The following is a 23,261-nucleotide window of genomic DNA, read 5'->3' as shown; positions in this document are numbered from 1 at the left end:
AGAGTTGCCATGTGTTTCTGAATTTGAATCTGACTGTGTTTGGGACAGTACTTACGAGCTATTCAAAGTTTAACACAAAAACATGTGCCATAAGAGTTGCACATGGTTAGTGATATCTTTTGATTTTTGTGGTCTCGACACAACCAGCATGTCAACTGGATGTTTGGATGCTTGTCTTTTCAAATTCTATATACAACTTACAAGCTCCAATCTAAACGCGGCCTCATAAAGGGGCTTCTAGTTCTAGTTAACCACCTTGGTCTAATCAAAGTATAAAACCTCCTTGGTCTAATAGAGTTGGTGACTGGGTCGGTAGGTTAGGTGGTCAGTAGGTTCACTTTCTTACTTTAAGTGATTGGCACCCACCCAGTGATGGAATTTTTCGGGAGAAGACTTCAGCTAACATAGGCCAATTACTCATGGCGAATTTATCACTAATATTGAGCTGAAGACCGGGTCAGAGACAGTAGTAAACACCGTGACGTCGTCTTCACCATGATAAAGACTGGACCAGTCATCGGTCCTGTCCTCCTGATGTACATGAACAATAACCGTGCAGAATTCCTAACAAGTCCCGAAGGTGAACTGTCTCGTCACCTTTGTCTCACTGGCGACAAGATGTTCATCAGCTCAGGCTGATATAAACTCATTAAACTTGGAGGGACGGGGCATTATTTCCCAACCGTGGGAAAGCTATGAGTATTTTGGGGTAATCAATAATTTCTCCAGACACCGAGAAAATTGATACAGGATAGCATCTACCTTCAAATCGGACGTTTGTGAAATATGTTGTATCAATACACGTTATTGGTGATTTGAAGTCTGTACAAAAGTGTGCATAGCCATATACATACTCACATACATGTAGTTGGTTACATCGACTTTTTGCCTTGCACGTTTTCTCCTTATTGCTCATCAGAAATCACAAATGATGGGCAAAAGTGACTAGAGGTAAAATTATTTTTTTCAAATATGCCTCTATGCATTACTTCTATCTTGTGAAGTAATGCAACTATGGTCACTGTTAAATTCTAGTTTTCCCAGGATTACCGTCAAGCACTGTTCAATAGACTTGAGAGAGACTAGTGCCGGAAGTATATGAATCTGCATTTGAATCCTGAGTTAGTTTTTCTGTCGTCCGTATTACTTTTTCTCACAGAACACAAAAGTGTCGGTCCCCTGGGTTCGGGCGTCTCGCCGGCCCGACAGGACAGTCGGCGCGGCGCGAGCATCAATCTTCGCCGCAACAAGTGGGAAACAATACCGCTGATTAGGCTCGCTCCTGGGCTAGGGTGAGGCTTCGGGAAAGAACCGTTCCTCGTTTCAATTTAAGGCGATTAGATGTCTATGATTGAGGTTGCTGCTTGTGTGTATGTGTAGAGGTGGGAGCTGGTACTAGCGATTTAAAATGGAAAAATTAATATGATCTTTTACCGAAAGTAAGACGTCTTTGTGTGTTCGAAAAGTTGTTTTCTGTGTTTGAAAAGGTGGAATTTGTGGGTCTCAAAAACTGTGAGATGTTTAAGTCCTGGCCTTAGAGTTACTTGAATGCATCAAAATGTTGTTAATGTCTAGAAAAAGCTAAAGCGTTTTGTCTATTTCTGTGGATTTCCATTTCGTAAACGAAGCCAGTGGCAAAAAATGATCAAGAAGCATTTGATTGCACATATCTCTGTGTGAATACTACTTCTTGCATATCACATAATTTCCTATTTTCCATCCGACGCTGCGACCCGAAACAAAACAAACACTTTCTGAAACCTTTCCTGAAGTTGTGGTTCGCGGACATTGGTACCGGTTGTGATCGGAAGACTTCGGGTGACATCGGAAGACGAAAGGTCTGGTCGGAAGCAGTATAAAAGCTAGCGCTGTCTGTGGGAAACCGTCCTGCCACGACCCGCTCCTGGAAAGAGGTCAAACGACTTCCTCTCATCAAGTGTACAATCTATCTCACAACAATCAGAGCTGGCTTTGCAGGAGACGAATGTGCAGAAATGTTTCAGCGACCTGGAAAAACTGTGGTAAACTTTCTAAAGTTGGCTGTCACTTTCAGATAAAAAAAGCACCATAAAAAGCTGTCGTTATTACCACCCTAATCAAACAGCAGTAATACACTAAGGTAGTACATACATTCCGATGCAAGCTTTTAACACTCAAAATCAACTAGTGTGACTGGTAGCCTGAAAAACTGTCGTCAACTTTCGGCATCTGTCCTCTATCATGGTCTCTCTATTTCATGTCGTGAGGAGATTCTTTCACTACTTTTACATTTCAACCAATATCGTAAGGAGGCTGATACTAGTAGTGCCACATACACGGTTATACAACTTTCTAGTATACAATTTCACCCCCCCCCCCCGTGTCCCAAGAACATTCCCCCGTCAACGCTCAGTGTATTCTAATTCTAATTGAATATGGAGTGCTAGAATTTCAAACCTGAGTATTTCGCCCAACAAAACGGTTTGTTAGGCGAAATATAGCTGGTTTGAAATTCCAGCGCACGAGTTTCTAGCTTGTGATTTCGTTGCTCGCTGCGGTGAGATAAAGCTTACAAAACTTAATCTCTCGGCTTTTACCGACAACTGCCTACTTATTGGGTACCTGGTGATTAAGACATGGTTATACGGATGGTGATGGACGGAAATGACCGGTAATACCTTAATGTTTCATACCTGAGTTACCGTATTGTTTACTGTGGACAGTTGAAAAACTTGAAGACAAAAAAATCTGCAGATTAAAACAAATGGGTTCTTTAGGAAGGCTTACGGTAATTGTGTGCGCTTAACTGAAAAGGGGAAAGAAAACGTTTTCTTTTCGCTTTTGTAAACCTTAGGAGAATCAACCGACCATTGGCTTACTGTACAAACACCTAATCTATAGTCGGGTTAAATCCGTATTTTTCCGGTCTACATACAGTGACCACTGTCTGTTAGATTTAGACTAGATATGTTTTGATACTGGTTCAGGGAGCGTGTCGTTTGCCCTTCCGGATCCTTCCGGGTCACCTAGATTTTCTCCTAGTTCTGAAGAAACTTTTCCCCACAGACGTTCTCTTCTTTGTCCTTTTTGATCCGGTGTGGTCGACTCGTCCCCTTCCGTTGCATCTTTAAGATCCTTTAAGTACAAAATCTTAAGTTGTGGAAGCGTCCTGGTAAGAAGTTCCTGCACCACGCAGAGTGAGCACAATGGCTCGGGAAGGAACGAGATGAAGAAGTGCTTCCCCTGGTCACAGTCAAACCGCCAACGCACCGCAGCACAGCAGTTGGAAGTCTCTGACCTCTTTCTACAGCGGGGTGACAGTAAATTACTTGCCACTTAAAGAATTTAGGCATCAAAATCTCTCGCTGAATCTTCGTCCAACAGTTGAAAACTATGACTAAGATTTTACGTACGCATTTTTCAACGTCTTCGTTCCTATTAAACCTATGATAAATGAAAGGCTGTGTTAAAGATCTATAACTTTGTTTCCTTATAGTCAACCGACATTGTCACGCTGATGACTTGTTCGTTTGTCGACAGGAAGGCGCTCTGACACCGCAGGTTAGAAGATAAACCACTCGGTCAAAGGTCCATCCTACCCCGAGGGGAAGCAACACACGCTGCGACACACCCTTAATGGTCGTCTCTTAGAAATACGATGTACAAACTTTTTTCACCGACAAATCGCTGGGAATCTGTATTGATATAAATGTAACGTTGATCCACACAAGACAACATCTATGATTATTTTTTTTGCATAGTCTGGATGATATACAAGTAACTATTTGATTTGGGGCTGCCTCAAAACGACATACCGATGTCTTTCTATTGTTTGTAACAGTTTGGTTTCGTTATGTCCAATAGTGAATGATTTATTTCGGTATTCTGTTCGTTGTGTATGAAAACTTGTTTTGCTTTCAAATGGTTGGTATCAGTCATTTATTCTCATCCAGATTCGTTATGTTTTAGAATCTATCTCTGAATTTTCAAATAGTTTCGTTTGGATTGTTTGTTGTTTTTCTTAGTATGAATGGCATCCATTTTAGCCACGTTTGTGTGACTGCGATGTTTGAATTAGAAAAAAAATACATACACTACAGCAAAACACAGACTTGGTGGTGGTCATTCTTCAACATGTAGCGTATTGCAAAACACACTTCTACAGATTCGATACATGAGACCTATATCTTGAATCGTCCTTGAAAGTTTTTGAAGCCCACGGCTTGAAGAAAACCACACAGAACACAGGACAGGAAGCCGGGGAAAGTCAGTTCGACACGGGTGACTTCTGACAGGACTCTGGGAACGAGTCCGACTCACGGAAGAAGCCACTTCGCTTAGAACGACAGTACATCGATTGTTTGCCAAAATGGCGGCTAACTAACGAAAGAAAAAAATACGAAATCTTGACAATCATTTCTAAGAGAGCTTAAAGAATACTTCATCGTTCAATATAAAGAAAGAGTACAAGGGTCCATATTGCAAATCTGTAGCAATTGTTGTATGGTTGTGGCTGTTTTGTTTCCTCTCGGCAGCTTCCAATATTGAACATGAGTCCTGGCAAGGTTGCTCTAAAAAGCAAACAAAATTTAAAACAATCTGGAACCAAAAAGAGAAATGAAATATATCTTACGTCTTACTATGCCAACCTCCCCTAACATCGACTTTGTATACGCAAGTTCATTCGCCGTTCTTAAGGCCCCTTTTCCACTAGACGGCGATCGCAAATCTGATACTAGTACATTATGTGACCCTTGATTTCATAATTGGAATATGATGCAAGATGTATAGAATTGCGACTTTAAGACAACAAAAAGCACAAAACATACAAAAAAGTAACTTTTTACCTATTACACTCGTTGAGCTATCTGTCAGGTCTTTGGCCGCTCACCGGTCGCGCCTCTAGTGGAAACGCGGTGTCGTCGGACCGATCGCGCCGCCGCCGACGTGGCGGGAACTGGTGAGACAGGGAACAATGATAACCAGGTTTAAATCGGCTCAAACGCCTGTATTATCAGAAAATGGCGCGAAGCGGCGACTGTTATCTGAGATTCTGCGTCAGGAGCGAGCAGCGCGATGATACGCCTGCTGTTGACACCTGTTTGAGTCGCTGGCGACGTGAAGCCGGGCACACAGGCGCGGGGTAGTCTCTACCAGACTAACTACGCCGGCTATACTATAGGGAGAATATTTGCCAGGGTTTCATTTGCAGACCCTGCACGGGAGAGATGTGATCTTCACCGTAGACTGACTCCACTGGCTATTTTTTTTTCCTTTTTTTTTTCTGCCAAATTCTACGATCCATACGCCCGTAGGAGGGCCTGGTGGAGGCTAGGCGTGGGGCGGGGTCAGAAGAAGTTCACATGTACAAGTTTCGGTGTCGCATTCTCTCATTCTTAATCTTTTCTAAAAGAAAACGATCGTGTTACATTGATACTGACGATAGTTCATTTTAGTACAGGTACTCCGATTCGATACATGTACTTCGGTTGATCTGTGATTTTGTGAACTGTTAAAAATTTTATATTACAATCAGTTAAGGTAAAGTTAAGACAATCACCTGTTTTATGAATAGCTTAAGAGAAGCTGCAATGTTTACTTATGATGTGCAAAAACAAACCTTGCTGTTACTTGGACATTTCCAGAAATCTTGCAGTTTCATTCTGTTTGTCTTTGTGTCTTCTCGTTCGTTCACATCCTCGTTTCAGAACTCTATGGGCTATTTTTCACTACATTTGTTATGCGCTACGGTTGGGAAATACAGCTGAATCTAGAGTTTCCAAGTCTGGCATATTTTTTCTGTAGTTTCCCTGGAAACGTGCAGGAACTATAGGAATTTGCTGTACAAATATTGTTCATCCCTATGGACTGGGATAATCACAGGTCTAGTTTGTTACCGAGGACATGATTACACCCCCTTCCACCACAACTCACTGCCTACCGTTTTCCCTCAAGACTTCTTGTTTGAAGTCTTAGAAACAATACGCTATGACCTCAGCATACCCAAAAAAGTTGGCATTGTCTAAGCTAGACCACGGTTAATTATCGGCATTCTCATGTATATCAAATTAAATGGCTTCCCTGTGACCGCGGGTGTTTAATTGGTGTAATAATGCATGTCGAGAGGGGGATAGCTTGAATGAGTGACACCAGGGGCCGGGGCAGTGGCTCCGGGCGCACAGCGGGTTCTGGGGGAAGTCTTCTACAATATTCATTAGTACTATTATCGCGATGAGGTAACGTGGTTCCCCATTCATAAAACCGCTGTCTGCTTCTCTCCTGCTCCAGAACTCGTCTTGCCGAGCCCGAGTGAGCATCTCCAGGACTCCGAGCCCGTGGGATGAGGAGCGTGCTAATGCAGAGCAGTTATCGGGAGGACATGGCTTCAGCACCGATGCCCGCGCCTTTCCTTCGCCTCGACAGCTACTCGTCACACTGCTACATGGGAAGGAAGATGTTCAAGTGCCCGCACTGCAGCTACGAGACGAACCGGAGGAACAACCTGAAGCGGCACATCAGCACCATGCACCTGGCCTGCACCAAGTCCCTGGAGTGCTGCGATCACCACTTCAGCAGCAAGGCCGAGCTCCGGGAGCACGTCTACCAGCACCACCGCTACGGCTACACCTGCAAGGTCTGCGGCCGCAACTTCTGCCGCAAGGCCCTGCTGAAGCGGCACCAGACCGTCCACAGCGGGAGGAAGGACTACGTCTGCGGGCTGTGCGGCTACGCCACCAGCCACAAGTCCAACCTGGAGCGGCACAAGAAGATTCACAGGTGTCCGGAGGAGGGAGACGAGGAGGATGACATGGAGGATCAGATCGGATTGGACCAGAGGAGCGTCACCAGCGACGAGTCTGACTCGCCGAAGAAGCCGTCGCCGCCTTCGGACGGCGTCGCCAAACCCTCCGACGCGCGCATGCCGATGTTCCCGCTCCATCCCCTGGCCATCCCGCGGGATCATCCCCTTCCACACGTCCACCCAGCTGCCCAGGCGCACTTCCTGGGCTGCTACATGGCAGCCAACGGGCTCTGCCCACCCGGCCCTCGGCCTGTCATGCCGCTCAAGCCGATTGTCTTCCGCGCCTACCCGATGACCTGTCCAAGCAAGCACCCCGCGGTTGTCGGCGGCGTCCCCGAGGCCGACCCCCCGCCCATGATCTGCACCTTCTGCGCTGTCTACTTCACCAACGTGTACGACTTCATCGGCCACATCGGCACTCATGTGGACAAAAAACACAAACTGATGTCCCCGAAACCTGGACAAATGACAGCACTGTCTCCGACTACCCAGTGCCCGGTCACTTCAACAGGCGTCAGGCCGACCATGTGAGGACTTTTAAGCCTTGTTTTCTGAATCAGTTTGTTACGAATTGTCTTGTTAGGACAGTCTATTGTTCTGTACGGTTTCGAGAGGGAGTGACAATAACTGAATAGACTTCTGAAAGACTCCTTGTGCCAACAGAGGGCAATCGCTATTCAATCGGATAACAATCCGTAAACACTAACTGTTTACACTAGCTTCTGCGTTAGTTTATTTTGAAGTTTTGTTTACATTTCTCACTATTACGACGCTCCTTAGAAAGTCTATGTTTGTTTACGGGAACTTTTTTGTTCAGACGTAGTTAAAATGTAACATTATTAGCAAATTATCTAACGAGCCTTCTCTTTTCTAGGTTAGGCAAGCTTACGTTTAGAAATAACGAACATCTTTGTGAAGAGTTACGGATGTAGATATAGTTCCTTATTCGATGTAAATATTACCAAAAAGAGCGGCATTTGGAGTGCCTTATGAAAATGTGAGTATAGCAAATATGTCTATCTATATCTATATTTATACGATGTAATATTTTTTCTATCTACGCTACGGATATATATTTATGTGACTTAATCCTCGACACGGTGAAGGTATATAAAGCCATGCCCACCACTGCATGACGACGAGCCACAGTTGTGAATTGTTTAGCAGAATTTTTACTGGAAAGTTCACCTGTAGACAATCTGAACTCCTGTTCCTAGGAGAAGAGAGCTTGTGCACGGTACACCCCTCCTCACGGGGGCGCTTCTAACAATCATTCAGAATAAACGCTACTGTTTATCATTATATACTTATGTGTGCGTACCTTACTTTGTTTATTTTGCACAGTCTGCAACATATTGTTAGTGGATACATCGTTCAGAGCCTGACACGAAGCGCTAGGCTTGATTAGATGATTAGTTTTAAAAACATATATTCCCCGTTTGGTCTCTTTAATCCCCCCATATTCCCCGTCCCGCACTGTCCTATACTTTTTAAAGGCGTATAATTTGCGCTTCGTTGTTCGGTGCTTCAAAGCTTAGCCTTGTTTAGCAATTAGTTGGTATTAATGAGGGGATCTGTGGAGCCCCCAGGCCTCTATATGTCAGACGGAAAGTTTAGAGCGAGAGAAGGAACAGAAGTGCGAAATTACTTGTTCTGAGTAAAATCAGGCGCCAGGCGTGGCATATGCTATGATAACCCAACGTACGAAAGAATGGGAGATCTTATAGTTTGTGTGCATATTAGAAATAATGACCAGGAAAACATGTCTGTGCCACAGCGGTCTTCGGGACTCTAACGTTACCCCGTGCACCCATTGCAGCAATTCAGAACAAAGGGAAATGGTTTTAGCCGACACTTTTCAAATTTCAAAGTTACCTTAATTCAGCCAAGATACACCAACATAGATAGAACTCGAGTCATTATGGATAGAATGATAAGGGTAAATTTTCTCATCAAATTTTGTTCACCGACAGCTGCAGTTGTAGTGATTTCATGAAAGCAGGTGCAATCTCATTCAAACGTCTTGATTCGGCGGTTTAATTCGGCTTGAACTGATTGACGTAACGGTTATTTTGTAGCCATATTGCACAAGTAAGTTCTGTTTACACCCAGATTCGTTCCATTCCGAACATAATCGGCTTGACTAGCCACAATGTGCTCGCTGTTTTGTTAACCGTCTGAAGGGTACAGTGGGTGGAAGCTATACATTTCCCCGGCCGATAGCTGGACAATACGGCCCGGAGAGCGGGTAATCTGGCCCCTTTTCCAGTCCTCCTATTCCAGACGTGCGCCAACAATAGGGAAATTCGCCGTGAATTTTCACGGTGACAGGGAATATAAGTCAGCGAAGACAAATACAACTCAACCTCTGTAGTAATACAACTGCATTTTCAGTGAAAGTAGGATGCATGTTTAATCTTTGAAAAAGTAGCAACAAAGAAGAAACCCGTACAAACAAAAAGGGCGCCAACACAACGACGGACATGGAAACAAAAACATGTAGTTGATTTTTCGCGAACATTCTAACAAAAGATTCTGATATTCGTTCAGTGAGGTTTCACATTGTAACAATCTAGCGCTTTGGGTCAAACTTTGGTGTTCACATAAGTCATATTTAGGCAAAGTCGACGTCTCCAGAGTTCTGCGCAACTGAGCTTAGTCATTGTCAGTAGAAGCGTTACAGTTTTCACTTGGTACCAGTACGATATGCAAATCAAACTACGAAAGTGCTTTGAAACGTAGGGCCACATTATATCCCCTACTCGAAGTGCTCTCTTTTCCCGAAATGTTCCTGCCCGCTGTACCTGTGGATTTGGTTTGTGCCCGTGTGTTGTAAAGGTCGCGCTGCCAGGCCCCTGCAGCATTAAAGGCTCACTTTACTCCCCTCTGAGTGCAGGAGACAGAATTTTCCTCTTCCTTGCTCCGATGTTGTCCAAGTGATGGTGATAATGGGATCCCTTCAACCATACAGGCCTGGACGACGTCTGAGAGAGAGACTTTAAGTAGCCGCAAATGGCTCTCCGCTTCATTTTCCCCGCAAATTACAAGGCAAGAGCACGAGTGTCACCATAGGCGCGGAGACCTCAAAAAGTGGAATTTTTATGACGCCTTGCGCGCTCTCGAATTCAACATTTCTAATTTCGACGCAAGCAAATTCTTACCTTCCGTCCTAACAAAATTACAGTCCTCTTTCCGGTAATCTCCACGTTCTAAGTGGAAGTTGTACCTCCTTAGACACGTTAATTTCCAGGAATTCGGGCAATTTTCGGACTCTGTGATTACTGGTACCCGCGGTCCCGGGTTCGGACCCCGAGGTACTCACTCCTATTCTGTTGTTCGGGTCAACTCCGGGTGAGGTGTCGCGCTTCCATTACTAGAACCAGCCTGCTGGAAATAGCACAGCCATCTATAGCACTAGGAGATTGTTAGGAAAGTCTCCAAACGAAATTGTGGTCAGACAAAGATAGGCAGAACACATACCAGTACCTGTTTTACTGTTATTTTCCTGAGATGGACGTTACTATGAAACAAAAGAAAACAAAAGCGAAGGATCGCTAAATCTGCACTTGTTCGTTCAAGCTGAGTAAATTAAAACTGTATTGGAGCTAAGATACACTAGCCTCTGATGCAGACTCCTGCCGGCTGTTTTCTTTTTTAAGTTATTGTTTTATACCATTACATTTTTTTTCTTATTGCTGGCCCGGCCAACAACAAGAACAAATGTAATTGTAAAACTGAAACTTAGAAAATGAAAACTGTCGGAAGGAGTCTGCAACGGAGGCTAAAGATACACCACTTTCAAACTAAAACCAATTGACATTTTGTAGCACGTACAATTTGACACAGCAACAACAATGCACTGGGAGACTACAATTCAGCACAAGTTTCAGTTATGGTATTCGCTTGCCCCAATCAGTATCTCTGGGTGAACCTTACGAAATAAAACGTATCTATGACAATAGACATTGGGCACAATAGTCCTTAGATACAGAACAAGAACACATCTGCCTCGTCCATACCGCGATGTCCTGGAGCCGCTGATAAGACTCCAGGAATCCGCCAGCTCACAACCGAACATGCCTCACCGGACTCACCAACTGTACCAGCATATGGTGGGGACAGATTACGCGCACTTATACCGCAGATTACGACAGCATTAAACAACTATCAGCATACTTAAAGAAGGGATTACTCCCAGCTTAGGTAGTTTTGTTTGATTGTGATGTAGACATGCAGACTTCTATACGTATCTACTGTTTCTTATTCAAACTTAGGAACGTTTGCAATGCTCGATACTTCTACACACATCTGAAATGCATTCAATCTTATGGATAAACACGAATAACCACAGATTATAGGAATGTAACATTTGTCTCTGAAGTGGTTGTTTTCCCCCCGCTATGGTTCCATAGAATGCACGGACAAGTTTGAAAGAAAACAAAGGGGTATCATAATCTTCTTTAGACAAATGTATTTCTTTCCGTTTCCATTTGATTAGCCTAAGCGTTAAAATCCGATAAGACTTAATAAACTTGGATGTTGCAGCTCATTGTGATTGTTCATCCCGGACCGCGGCTCCTGCTGCACCGCGACAATCTGTCGCCGATCTGCGGACAGCGAGCGAGATGTTCGGGGTAATCATGCGGCAACCGGGCAACGCGCAGCCGACCATCGCACGACACACTCGCTTGTGAAAGGGAGCATCTGCTCTCACTCATAAAGATGGCGCTCTGGTACACTGACTTTCGTCACGTCTAAAGAAACAAACCAGAATAATCGACTGTATGGCAAATGTTGTTTGCTTTTGAATTGCGAAAAGTGAGAGAATCTATGCGAAAGTAAACATATTGAGAGAGTCCCTAACTATAAATCTTTTACAAATAGACGACCGTTTTTGCAGAGTTGCGCAGCGGAACATATACGAAATCAAGTATTGAATCTTCTGATGTTTTCTATACACTTGTTTGATGGTGTAACAGCCAAACAAAAGTATTCTCAGAATGTAAACTCAGGTTGATAGTAAGAGTACTGCCACCACTGCTGAAGTGATGCTAAAGTTTACATCTGTTGCTCTTGCCCGTCGTTTGTCGTGTTGAAATAACGAGGCGTGTTCTCGTGTCTTGGATCATACACAAATCCCTCATTAGGGGCATTCGACATACCACATTAAAGCTCGCATTTTGCTTGTACCTCTAGTAGTTTTGTTATTCAGCGTCCGTTCCTGGCCAGATCGTGTAATTATCTCGGTGACGATGAGGACGGCGGGAGGCTGGCCGCCATTGTGCCGGGTGTGGCGGACAGGAATAACAGGCGGCTTGGTTCTCCCCTGGATCACTTAACACGCGGGCTGCCACCTGTTAACCGGAGAGGAAACACAATCAAATATGTGGTGCAGACGTCTCAGTGGGACGGACGCACACACGGCGCAGTGGGGGAGGATATCATCAAACGTGATTTGTAGCTGGTTGAACGAAGAGCAAAGATTTTGTAGATGAGCAATGTGGCCATCATTCTGATACAGAAGCTAAAAGAGGAGAATGTGTTTTACAAGAGGAACGTCAGAAAATGAGTCAGGAGATTGATGAACTATAGCCTGACTTATTTTCAAGTTTACATATGACGTTCAGCCTAGATATGATCTGAGCATGTAGCTTAACTTTACAATAAGACAACAAGCAGAAAATACGGAAGGAAACAGGAAGATGACAACAAACAAATCTTTTCAGTTGAGCGGTGTTTTGCTGTTATCTACCGTTCTTACGTTGCACGTTAAGAACTTGAAAGCATTGATGCGGTTTAGTAGAACGTCTCTCTGTGCGATGACAGGAACATCAATCCTCCCTGATCGACGGAAAGATGAAGAAAACCTGATGGTAGTTACTTTGGTTTTTTCCAGCGGCAGTGTTTGATTTTAGTCCTGCAAACTCTTGGGACAAAAGCCAGGGATTGACAAGGCATTTCTACTCCCGTCCGAGACAGTCCTATCCTTGCGTGCAGGCGGACAATCATCCCTGTCCCCCCACCTGCCGACCCTGATTGCCCCCTCCCCGCCTCATGCCGCGGTAACACGGGGTGCACGTGCGCCCAGAACACACCATGGGGACAAACTTATGGCGACATCAGGCCAGAAACGCACGGAGAATCCATCTCAACCTGTCTCAATTTGTCCATCTCTTGTCGTGTGTTGAAAGTCAACAGGGTTATCAGCAATAACGGTACTATTCTTCCAATTGCGAGACATGCATGGTTTTCATCAATCTAAAAAAGTGTTGAAAACAAATTATTGAGAAAACGGTAAACATGCCATATATGTAGCAAATCAGACGCCACAATAGTTTAACTTTCTATCCACTATCTGATGAATATATATCTTACTGATAACTCGTAGGAAAGGTCAAGGGTACTTAGGGGGGATTTCACTTTCCCATACGATCAAAACTTTGTTTTACTCGTTAAGAGTTTATTTTCGTTCCCTTCGAAATTCATCGTTTTGTCCTAGGGCACAGCGTGCTCAGTGATGTATATACCACAAAGTACAAATAAAGCTCAAATTGAACAGTGTAACGGTTACACAATGGTCAGCATAAAACAAAATCTACAGTTTCCATGTCACAATATGACAATATCCATTCCGTTCACTTGTTTTAGAGCATCATCTGATAAGGGTAAAGAAAGAAATTGAACAGAGATATGGTAAAGGTATTCAAGAAAGACGACAAATTTGGTTCCTTTGATTTAGTGAAGTCAATAAATGTCACGTTAAAAAAATGTACCACCCAAGTTCTTTACATCAGATGCTTCATCTAGCAGGCGACAAGTGGTGCCGTTACGTGAAAGAGGTGATCTTGGAGAGTCACATGATGAATGATGTAACATGGGAATTGGCCAAGAAGCGCGTCTTTGTTTCAGCTTCTCCTCAAAACGTTTTATGGAAGTATTGCTCCACTGGGCTGTAGCTGTGTGTGAATGAACCTACTTACAGAGAGGTGATCGATGAACTGACAGAACTCAGATGGGTCAGGGCTACAATAACTGTTGAAGGGAGTAATGCCACCCACAATGTTTGTGTCTTTAACGTACGTAGGAGTTACAGTATAGTATGCCGTTTGTTATAGTGCCAAGTGGCAACCGTTGAGCGACCGAATGTTCCATTAGTAGTTGAAATGAGTTTATCAATAAAAGTGTATTTTGTAAGTTTTGTGTGTTTTGTTGCTTTTTACATCGTACTTTTACATCATGGATCGTATTCAATAGTTGGAGTCACAGGGTACGGGTCATACAAATCCAATCCTTGTCGCTCAACTCTCCATCTGGTGGAGGGGGTGGGGCTTAGAACAACTATCTGAAATTTCTAAAACTAGCACGCTTACAAGGTCGCTGCTAATATTGATATGTTGAATCCAAGGTCATTTAATTGTAAAATGTCAAATTGTTGAACAACAAGCACCAAAGAAAACACATGGCTCATTAGAGCCGTGTGCAGTCCACGAGCAGAAAACAGTAAACCAGAACGCCATTGTTCCATCTCATCCGACGGTACAGGAAGTCAGACACGGATGAAGGAAAAGAAAAAAAAGCCTTGTGGATATTGATGATGACGAATGATGAAGCTAGCGTGTGGATCGCAGCTGTAACTGTGCTGTACCTCCCTTTGTAGAGGATGCGGTTAAATATGCTTTCCATGAGTCAGCTGACACACCAGATTTGTCATTGTCAACTTAGCGTTTGCGGAGGTCCAGATTGTAGAAGTGTGTAACAAGGGTTCCATTGAAGCATACCTGTGTTCTCCTCACAATACATCATGAAATATGTTGCCTCGAACAGGACTGTCACAAAACGGAAATGAGGACTAGCTGACCATATGTCTATGTACTGATTACGAGTGGAAAAAATAGCCTTGGTAGTTGACAGTCTAAACTAGGACATGCTTATTTGTTACACATTATTAAGACTGTTGATAAAACAGTGATTTTATTGTCTACAAGCTGACTTGATTGTTCCTGACAACATATGTCAAATAACAATAGATTTACAGAGAACTCTAACTTTCAAAAGTACTCTACTTGCTGTTGAATTATGGTGCGAGTTTCCAAATGAATAACGGACATGGTCTGAACCAAACGAAGTATAACGATAAGAGACTTCATCTAACTGAGCGCCACAAATGTGTTCTCTGTGAGAATGTGATATCGAAGCAAAATAAAACATGGGGAGACATCTCAGTAGATTGAGATCTTTGTTTTCCTCCTTTTCTAAAGCCGGTGTCGCGATGAAGAAACCCACACAGGAACACAGTGAGAAACAAAACGAGCAGACATCACAGGCACGGATCCTTGAACTCGACTTTAATTTCCGTCTTGCCCGGGAGAATGGTTCATGACACAGGAATGGATGGCCGGAAACTTGCATTGTCCTGCCATCAGCCAACACCTCATTACTGTGGGCTCGTTACTGGCGCGACGGTACAGATCAGGCAGTTCACAGCGTACATCTTGGGTCACGTTACAACTTACATGTTATACAGAACATTTCTTCAATAGAGGATCAACAAGGCCTCCTGTCCACTAGAATAGACGGCGGTCGCTGAGTGATTCGGTTGATTTCATAATTGGAATATGATGCAAGATGTAAAAGTGCAGTTTAAAAGACGAACACGCACACACACACACACACACACACATACGCACACGCACACACACACACACACACACACATACGCACACACACACACACACACACACACACACACACAAACATACACACAAACACATACAGACACACACACACACACACGAAACGACGGCTTGTTTTGTTGGTCCCTTGTGGCTTTTCCTGCGTTTCTAAATCCCTCTCTCTCCCTCCCCCTCTCTCTCTCTCTCTCACTCCCCCTCTCTCTTTCTCTCCCTCTCTCTCTAGGGCTAAGTACCGGCATACATGTATAGAGTCGTAATAAAGTACATTTAATGACACTGACAAGACCTCAAATACTGATCTAAATCATTGGTTCTAAAACTACGGCTTCTTCTCGTCTCTTTGTGATGTTAGAAATATAGGTTGAGATGGGTTTAATACAACACACGACTTACACTGTATTTGACGTGTGCTGAAATAAATGCAAGAGCTGACTACTTCATGACGAGGAGCAGAATGTTGGCGCCACCCCCCATACGTCACTCAGTGGGACGCTGAAATATCGGCGTTTTAAAGCAGATTTCAAACGGACCTTTTCAGGTATAGAAAGCGCGTGTATGGCGGACAACAATAGTAATTAGAGGCACCCAGTGGAGCTGAGTTTTTCTGTTTGTTTAGAGAATTCAATTTAAGAACAAAGGATATTTGTCGTCTACAATCAAGGTGAGAGTAAACCGGAAAGGTGGGGCCGGTCCGACAACTTACTGTTCGAATCAGAGGAAGACAAACCTCGGGTCATTTTCGGCGAGTGCTCTTGAATCAAAACCTGTTACTAACGAGTTTCATAAAGAGTTCTCCTCAGAAAGTGATGTGAAAGTGCAATCTGTGTTTCATCAAGGGATATACTGAAGAAACGTGCCCGTAGCTTTTCCAATAGTTGACCTATAAGTATAACAGGTGGTTGGGGGGGGGGGGGGCACCCGTCTGTGTCCCCTCAGATGAATAAAGATGATCTGTAGAGAGGAGTTTTTGTGATCATTGCTCTCTCTCGTTACTTCTATCTCTTGTTGCTGGTCGAATATTGAACAGAAAATTATGAACAGAAAATATGGACATGAGAAGAACGTTATCACATGCAGTTGATCCTAGGATTTAACTGTGTGTTCTAAGTACAACGCTACTTGTGAGAAATGATATAGCATATGTTGGTGAAATAAAGAAATAACGTACATTCACTTAATATCTAAGTTGTGGGACATACTTTGAAAACCCTGGTTCAATGAAGAACAATAACGATGAAATAAAACAACATTATGTACCACAACTATTCTGATTTTAAAAAATGAAATAGAATACCAAAATGTTAACAAAAAAATAATACTTTCATTGAAATCTAGAATCTGGTAGTGTTTCCACTTGCCAAACCGTCTGATTTCAATGTGAATAAGGTTTGAAAGGCAGATGTTTTCGAAAGGGGGAGGGCAGACACAAAAAAGGGCGGTCGTGAAAGAAGTCTACAACCGACGCCCGATAAGATAGTGTACAGACATGTACTGCCTCGGGCTCTTTCACAACTCTCACCACACAATAGTACAACACAATATAAGTCATTCTGAGGAAAAAGAAAGTAGAACGTGGTTACAAAGAACACAAAACAGATAGTTATGTTTCAGCAGCACAGGAAGAAGCTAATATATTAAATGTTGAACTGTTTTGAAAAGCTAGAGAGGCACGTAAACAAATACAACAGATCAAGAACTGATCAGTACGTTAAAAAGCAATAAACAATTCTGACGTTTGATGATGGGTGAAAAGGTCGGAGAAGGGTCACAAGGGGGTAAAATTCATGGATCTCCTTTTATCAACTAAAATTCAGTCAAACGTAAAACGGTTGAAGTATCTGGTCTTTCGTACTTCTCTCTTTGCGATTTTCTGTAAAATTCTAGACGTCATTTTCCCAGGGAGATATGCAACACTGTAAACCTCTATTGATATGTATCCCGACCTATCTAATCGCCCGGTCCTTTATCATTGATCAAACGTACGGAGCTGTTATTTCTGACACAGTCCGTACGACGTGCTTTACCAGTCGGGACGCCATGTTGTCTCGGCGCTGTCCCGTCGCCAACCTGAAGGTCGTGCCTTACAAAAACAGACGCCGCTCCCCCAATTAGGGCTCATCACCCTCCATTGTTCCGCGCAGGATCAGGTGGTCATAATGCGATAATTCCTTGATATTGAAATTTTCCTCCTTTTGTTCGGGGAAATATTTACCCATCGCATTGTTTGGTGACGGCGGGCGCTCGGCCCCGCTCATCCCGATGAGTTTTTCGCAGCGGGGCGGCAGGCGGGGACGATTTTCCCGATTCGATGCGCTTTTTTGAGCTCTATGGGTACAAAGTTAATATTGAAAGATCACTTGTGATGGAAATGACGGGACAATTGGTGACCCCAAGCCGAGAGGAGACAGGACTCGTGTCGGCACTGCTTTGGTGATGGAGGAAAAATAGACACACGCGGTTGTTGACAGAACGAGACAATACTCTACAGGGCTAATGAAGAACCTGATTGAAAATGTTCTGAATTGGATTAAAGGAAGCCGTAAAATGTGTCAGACGTGTAATTATCGCCCGTGCTCCACAGTTACAAAGTTACAAGTGCGCGACCGTCGGGAAAAGACAACGGTTTTATCCAGGAGCAAAGGGTAAATGATTTGGAACGGAATAAAACTTTACAACCTGAGCATCAGAGATAGTCCTGACTCTCTCGCGTAATTGTTAATGACCAGAAAGACCACAAAAGCAACATTGTCTGACCAAGAACGTAGGAAACTACAAGGCAAGGCTTTAAACCTTCCAAAAAGTAATTGAAAATTATGTAAAATACAATACCCAGTCCATTTAACCAGTTTCCTCCACACATAGCTTATAATTATGATTGCAGAGTGACCTGCTGTAGACCGAATGCTGCGCCAAACCACGAAGGGTACAATGTCTGTACAACAATTATCATTTTTTTTATATACATAGCCTGGAGGGGTATTGGAGAGCAAGATGTTGAGTGTCCACTCGCGAATCGGCGTCACTTTGTTATCTCTGCCATTTGGGGACATAATTTTGCATGATGTCGGCCGTAGTGCCACCGGTCGTCCAGACGTCGTCGGGTCGGAGCCGACCGTCCATTGTATATTGATAACGACACGTCTTAACTGACGTGAGTTTGTGAGTTGGAAAGATAACATTCACTGCCGTGACTCCGGCCGAAGAAAAGACTAGGCGGGGAAAACATCGTTGTTTGTCGCGGCTCGGACAGATAACATGTGGACGGCAGATAAGGGGCGTAGGGAAGCGGATTTGTCGAATGATTATGCAGCTTTTTTTCGGAGTTCCGTGAAAATGATAGAATAAGACATTGCACAAAGGGATTGAGAAGGAGAATGCGGAAGATAGAAAAACAGTGAAGGAACCAATTATATCATGTGAGAACAATGTAGTAATGAGAAAAAAGATTAACAGTTAAAAAACTGTAATACTCAAACATAAATGTATGACCAAACTTTGAGTATATGATACTCTTTGTAACAAATCTCAGATACATTTGTGGACATAGAATCACGTATTTACGTGTATTTCTCGAGCCAAGTTCTTTCTATTTGACAAGCCTTTCAATCTCAGGCGTGGCGCGACTGTCATGTCCAGATCGCCAGAAAGATAAACCGCGCTGTTTACATGGTGTCCCCATGACTATATACATGTAACTACATTAGATATAAAACAACAGAGAAGCATTTGAATAGATACTGAGTCAATCGTTGTCGGGAACAATATTATTTCCTTTTAGTTTTTTTTACAAAGAGTATTCTAAAGCTCTTTGATCAGGTCTCCACATAGACGTGTACGTGAAATAGAAGAAAATTCCAAGGCCTGGTTTTAAGAGACAGTTGTTGCTAAGATTTATTGTTTATGTGTCAGTTGCCAGGTCATTAATTAGATCCACTGCTTGAAGACGTCCACTGTTAGGTGGTTATAAACTTATACAAACACAAGTCTGTAAGATTTGCTTGTTTCATCATAAGGCGCGCCCGACGTCAATACGTAGGAAGAATCAGAAAAACAAGACACGTTCTGAGACCGTCTGAAGAGGACCAGTCAACTTGGGAAGTCTAACCTCTAACTGACCTTGTCGGACGCCACGGTGTTCATGTTTGAAACCTTTGAATGAAGCCACTGTTTCTGTTCACTGACTCATGTCACGTGATCAGAGCTGATGGCGGCCATGTCTGATATAATCAGTGTGAGAGTGACCTTCTGTGACCTTGTTCCGTGATTGTCATTTCGGAATGAGGATCATTGGCAATTCAAAAGGTACATCAAAGTAGTAGATAGGGGTCAAAACAAGGGAGGAGCCACAAGTCTTTGTCATTTAGGCTTCTTTCTGGTAAAAACGCATTTTGAAGAATGTATTACATAAGTTACAAACAACTTTGATGTTAATGTCAGCATCAAAATCTGTCTAAAACGTAACAATAAAACAAATTGAGACGTACATGTGGCAAAAAGCGTTCTTCTTTCTTTCTTTCTGAATTTGGAGAATGCCACACGTCCTGGAAGCTTGACGGTAACGTTACAAATAACGAATGATTTTTGAAGGTTTGCATAACTTGAGGTTAAGAAACCATGGAGAGGGCGAGTGTACAGCTACGGATAGCAATTATGTGAGTTAACAGGGGACCGAAGTTAACGTGATGAACTGGTGTTTGGCGGCGCAGTGGAAGCCTGGAGATGTGCCCAACTTAAGACAAGACACTTCCTCCTTGCGTGATGTTGAGAAGTTCACATAGATAAGCATGAATGACACCGAGAACACAAACCCACCTCTGTGGTGGTCTGCTAATGACAGTCTAGCGTGGGAGAGGCCAAAAGTACATAAACGTTGGGAATGACTGAAGCCAAAGTTTGTGTGCAGTTCTCTGTTCTTGTTGAAGACGGGCGGCGCCGACTTCAGTGTGTCCCATCCTTCTCTTCGTACATCAAAGCTCCCCAAGTTCAACATGAAGCCTTTTACAGGTTTGATAACAGATATACTGTGAAGGGTTTCTTTCTTTCTTTGAAGATAGAACATGTCATCGCGTGAGAAATAGTTTTCTGGCAGAAAGATTATCATTGCGCATTCAAACAAACTCGAACAATGAAAACTGTTCTTGTTTCTACTATATTCCAATTGACTACGTTTGATCCAAGGAGGTTATGTTCAGAAAAATTGGTGACCTTCAATAATCCTAGTCGTAGTGACATGCATTTTTTTGCCAAGTCTAAAGTCCCTCTACTGAAAACGCTATCTGAACACTACCTCCGAATCAGACGCTACGCAGCAAACGTAACAAGGCTTGTCAAGTAGATAGACGAAGTGGAAAACTGAACTTGCCATCTTCGAATTTTAACACAGAAAACTGCGCTGGAAGCAAACGTGTCGCCATCATAGTTTCAACTTCAAAGTTAGATATCGTGCTATATTATGAATGTGCTGATATACTAGTACCTGTCAACATCTAGAGAAGTAATACATCTACTATACTGCCAGTTCATGTCACGCGCCAAGTCTATTCAATAGATATAAGCGAATAGGTTTTTTCTTCATAAAACATAGAAATACTAACTATGTGGTACAAATCGAAGTGATTTTACTGCTATTTCCCAGGCCCTATAACAGGTTTCATTTTTTCAGTTTTTACAGGGTTAGGGGCGTGGTTAATCCTGATCACAATGACAACGGTGGAAGCTAGAGGTAGGTACACAAGTGTAAAGTCTTTCGATTTGGTGATATAGTCTCGGCAATTTTGTTTCTTTACAGCTTCATTTTTCCTTCCTTGCCGTTCAATTCCGCCATTCTTCCCAATTTCAAAACTGCAACACATTTGTAGTGTCGGTTGTCTGGTAGCCTTGATCAAATTTGGGTTGGACATAACAAAAACCTGTTCCTCACACGACATAATCACCACCCAGATACCGTAAACATACCATGCTGGGAAGAGCAGGCCTGCAGTACCTGTCCGGACTGGGGGGAGGCAGCCATGACCGAAGGCATCTGCTGTCCTTGTTGCCTTCCTCTCTGCAGCAAATTGGTGACAGAGGACATCGCTATCTGTGAAGTCCCAACCGAGGTAAGTAAAAATCATCGCCTTGCGTCCCTTCTAACTTACATGCGCTGATTCGCGTGGTCCATTGATTGTGATATATTTACCTTCGCCAAGGTTATGTTTTCGGTAGCGTTTGTGTGTGTATGTGTGTGTGTATGTGTGTGTGTGTGTGTGTGTGTGTGTGTGTGTGTGTGTGTGTGTGTGTGTATGTGTGTGTGTGTGGATGAACAGCATAACTCGTTTGTAATGAGTTTAAATCATCAGTTTTTTGAAAATTTAGGTGCAACCTTCCCGACAGATTATCTCAAATTCATGCTCTGCACGCCGAGTGCAAGGAAGTTACTAAGCTACTGATATATCGGATAACAATCACAATGGTATGACTTGGATTGCGCATTGCGCTAAAACTGACTTCCACCCGTACCCACTCCTTTAAGATCATGAACTGCTCGGCGACAGTGGTGACGTCATCAGCACTGGATACAACAGTAACCATGGTAACCAAGAGGATCGACATCTACATGGAAAGCGGTGGTCAGTCAGGTGAGTTTCATGTATCGATGATGCATATCCTCATGTCGTTATGGCCTTACAAATACAGATTGTTTGTTCTCAAGAACTATAAAAAATATACAAACAAACAAACAAACAATAACTGCAATATCTAGATCTATTTTTGGGCAAAAGTACAAATGTCAGTATTATCATGGTATGTCAATACCACAGCTTTTATCGTTTCTGTATCTGTATTCTATATAGCCGGTACAACCGCCATTAGGCGTAACACACCAGCTTCGCAGGCACGAGGTGCGACAGCAGCTGGTTATATTACACCGAACGGTCTGTTAGACCTAGTCTTTGCATATCTGACTGCAACCGTTCCTTAAAGCTACTTAGTGAGGATGCTCCTGCTGTACTTGATGACAACGAGTTCCATTCAACTATGGTTCTCGGAAAATGTGAATTTTTGGAACACCTTGGCTTGAATAGATAGAGAATTAACGTCGTCATGCAATGATCTGCTGGTTATTCTGTATTTCAGGTGCACAGTGGGATAAAGCAGCAGTGGTATGGACGATGGTCCTCCTGGCAAAGATGACGATCTGTGATGTCCTGTGAAGTACGAGAAGGTCAGGAAAAGGGAAAGGAAGAGTGTATCCCCAAGGAGGGTCCAGAGAAAATACTGGCAAAGATCTATATTTATTCTGATGTCGATTGAGTGACATTATTATTTTTTTTGCGGCTTTTAGTTTGCACGGACTTGTTTGTGTTCGTTCATTGTATAAGACTGAAGCGCTCCCGCCGGAAAAATACTGCAGACTGACTAGGTATCTATACGTAAGAAGGGCAAGCGCTTCTACACTGAAGTATACTAGACATTTGTTACATTGTGTAACTAAGCTGAAATACACAAATCCCGTAACACTACTGCAGCCTTTACGGCTATCCGACTGTTAACAAAACCGTAAAGGTTACCCGTACACGTCTGCCGTTTGAAATCGATGATATTCTTTTTGTCTCACATGAATCGTCAGAATAGCAATTAAATAGGACGTTACAACACTGCTGCTGCACTGTTTCACTTATCATCTTCATTGAGAAAGTATTAGCTAGAAATTAAATGCTCGTGAACATAAATAGATTTACAGTAACTGCTTTACTTAACTGTGCACTAGGGCCGCCCCGTCATTGCCTACGCTCTACTCCTTCAAC

The 23,261-nt window shown here is 43.2% G+C and overlaps 2 protein-coding genes across 2 annotated transcripts in view; both read left to right on the top strand.

The window, feature by feature from the left end:
- The window catches only part of LOC136422413 (uncharacterized), a 29,783-nt gene extending 21,698 nt beyond the window's left edge, over window positions 1-8,085 (top strand). The window contains exon 3 of the mRNA XM_066410181.1: window positions 6,268-8,085. Within this exon, the coding sequence (XP_066266278.1) occupies window positions 6,320-7,312 (993 nt within the window). The 5' untranslated portion in view covers window positions 6,268-6,319 and the 3' untranslated portion in view covers window positions 7,313-8,085. The remainder of the gene's footprint in view (window positions 1-6,267) is intronic.
- Window positions 8,086-20,252: 12,167 nt separating this feature from the next.
- Window positions 20,253-22,694, top strand: LOC136422932 (uncharacterized). The gene is made up of 5 exons (XM_066410859.1): window positions 20,253-20,478; window positions 21,137-21,196; window positions 21,415-21,572; window positions 21,986-22,091; window positions 22,591-22,694. The coding sequence occupies exons 1-5, from the start codon at window positions 20,463-20,465 to the stop codon at window positions 22,665-22,667; spliced, it is 417 nt and encodes a 138-aa protein (XP_066266956.1). The 5' UTR covers window positions 20,253-20,462; the 3' UTR covers window positions 22,668-22,694.
- The last annotated feature ends 567 nt before the right edge of the window (window positions 22,695-23,261 follow it).

Source organism: Branchiostoma lanceolatum, chromosome 17, assembly GCF_035083965.1.
Source record: "Branchiostoma lanceolatum isolate klBraLanc5 chromosome 17, klBraLanc5.hap2, whole genome shotgun sequence".
NCBI lineage: Eukaryota > Metazoa > Chordata > Leptocardii > Amphioxiformes > Branchiostomatidae > Branchiostoma > Branchiostoma lanceolatum.
This window is presented reverse-complemented; position numbering and strand designations above follow the sequence as displayed.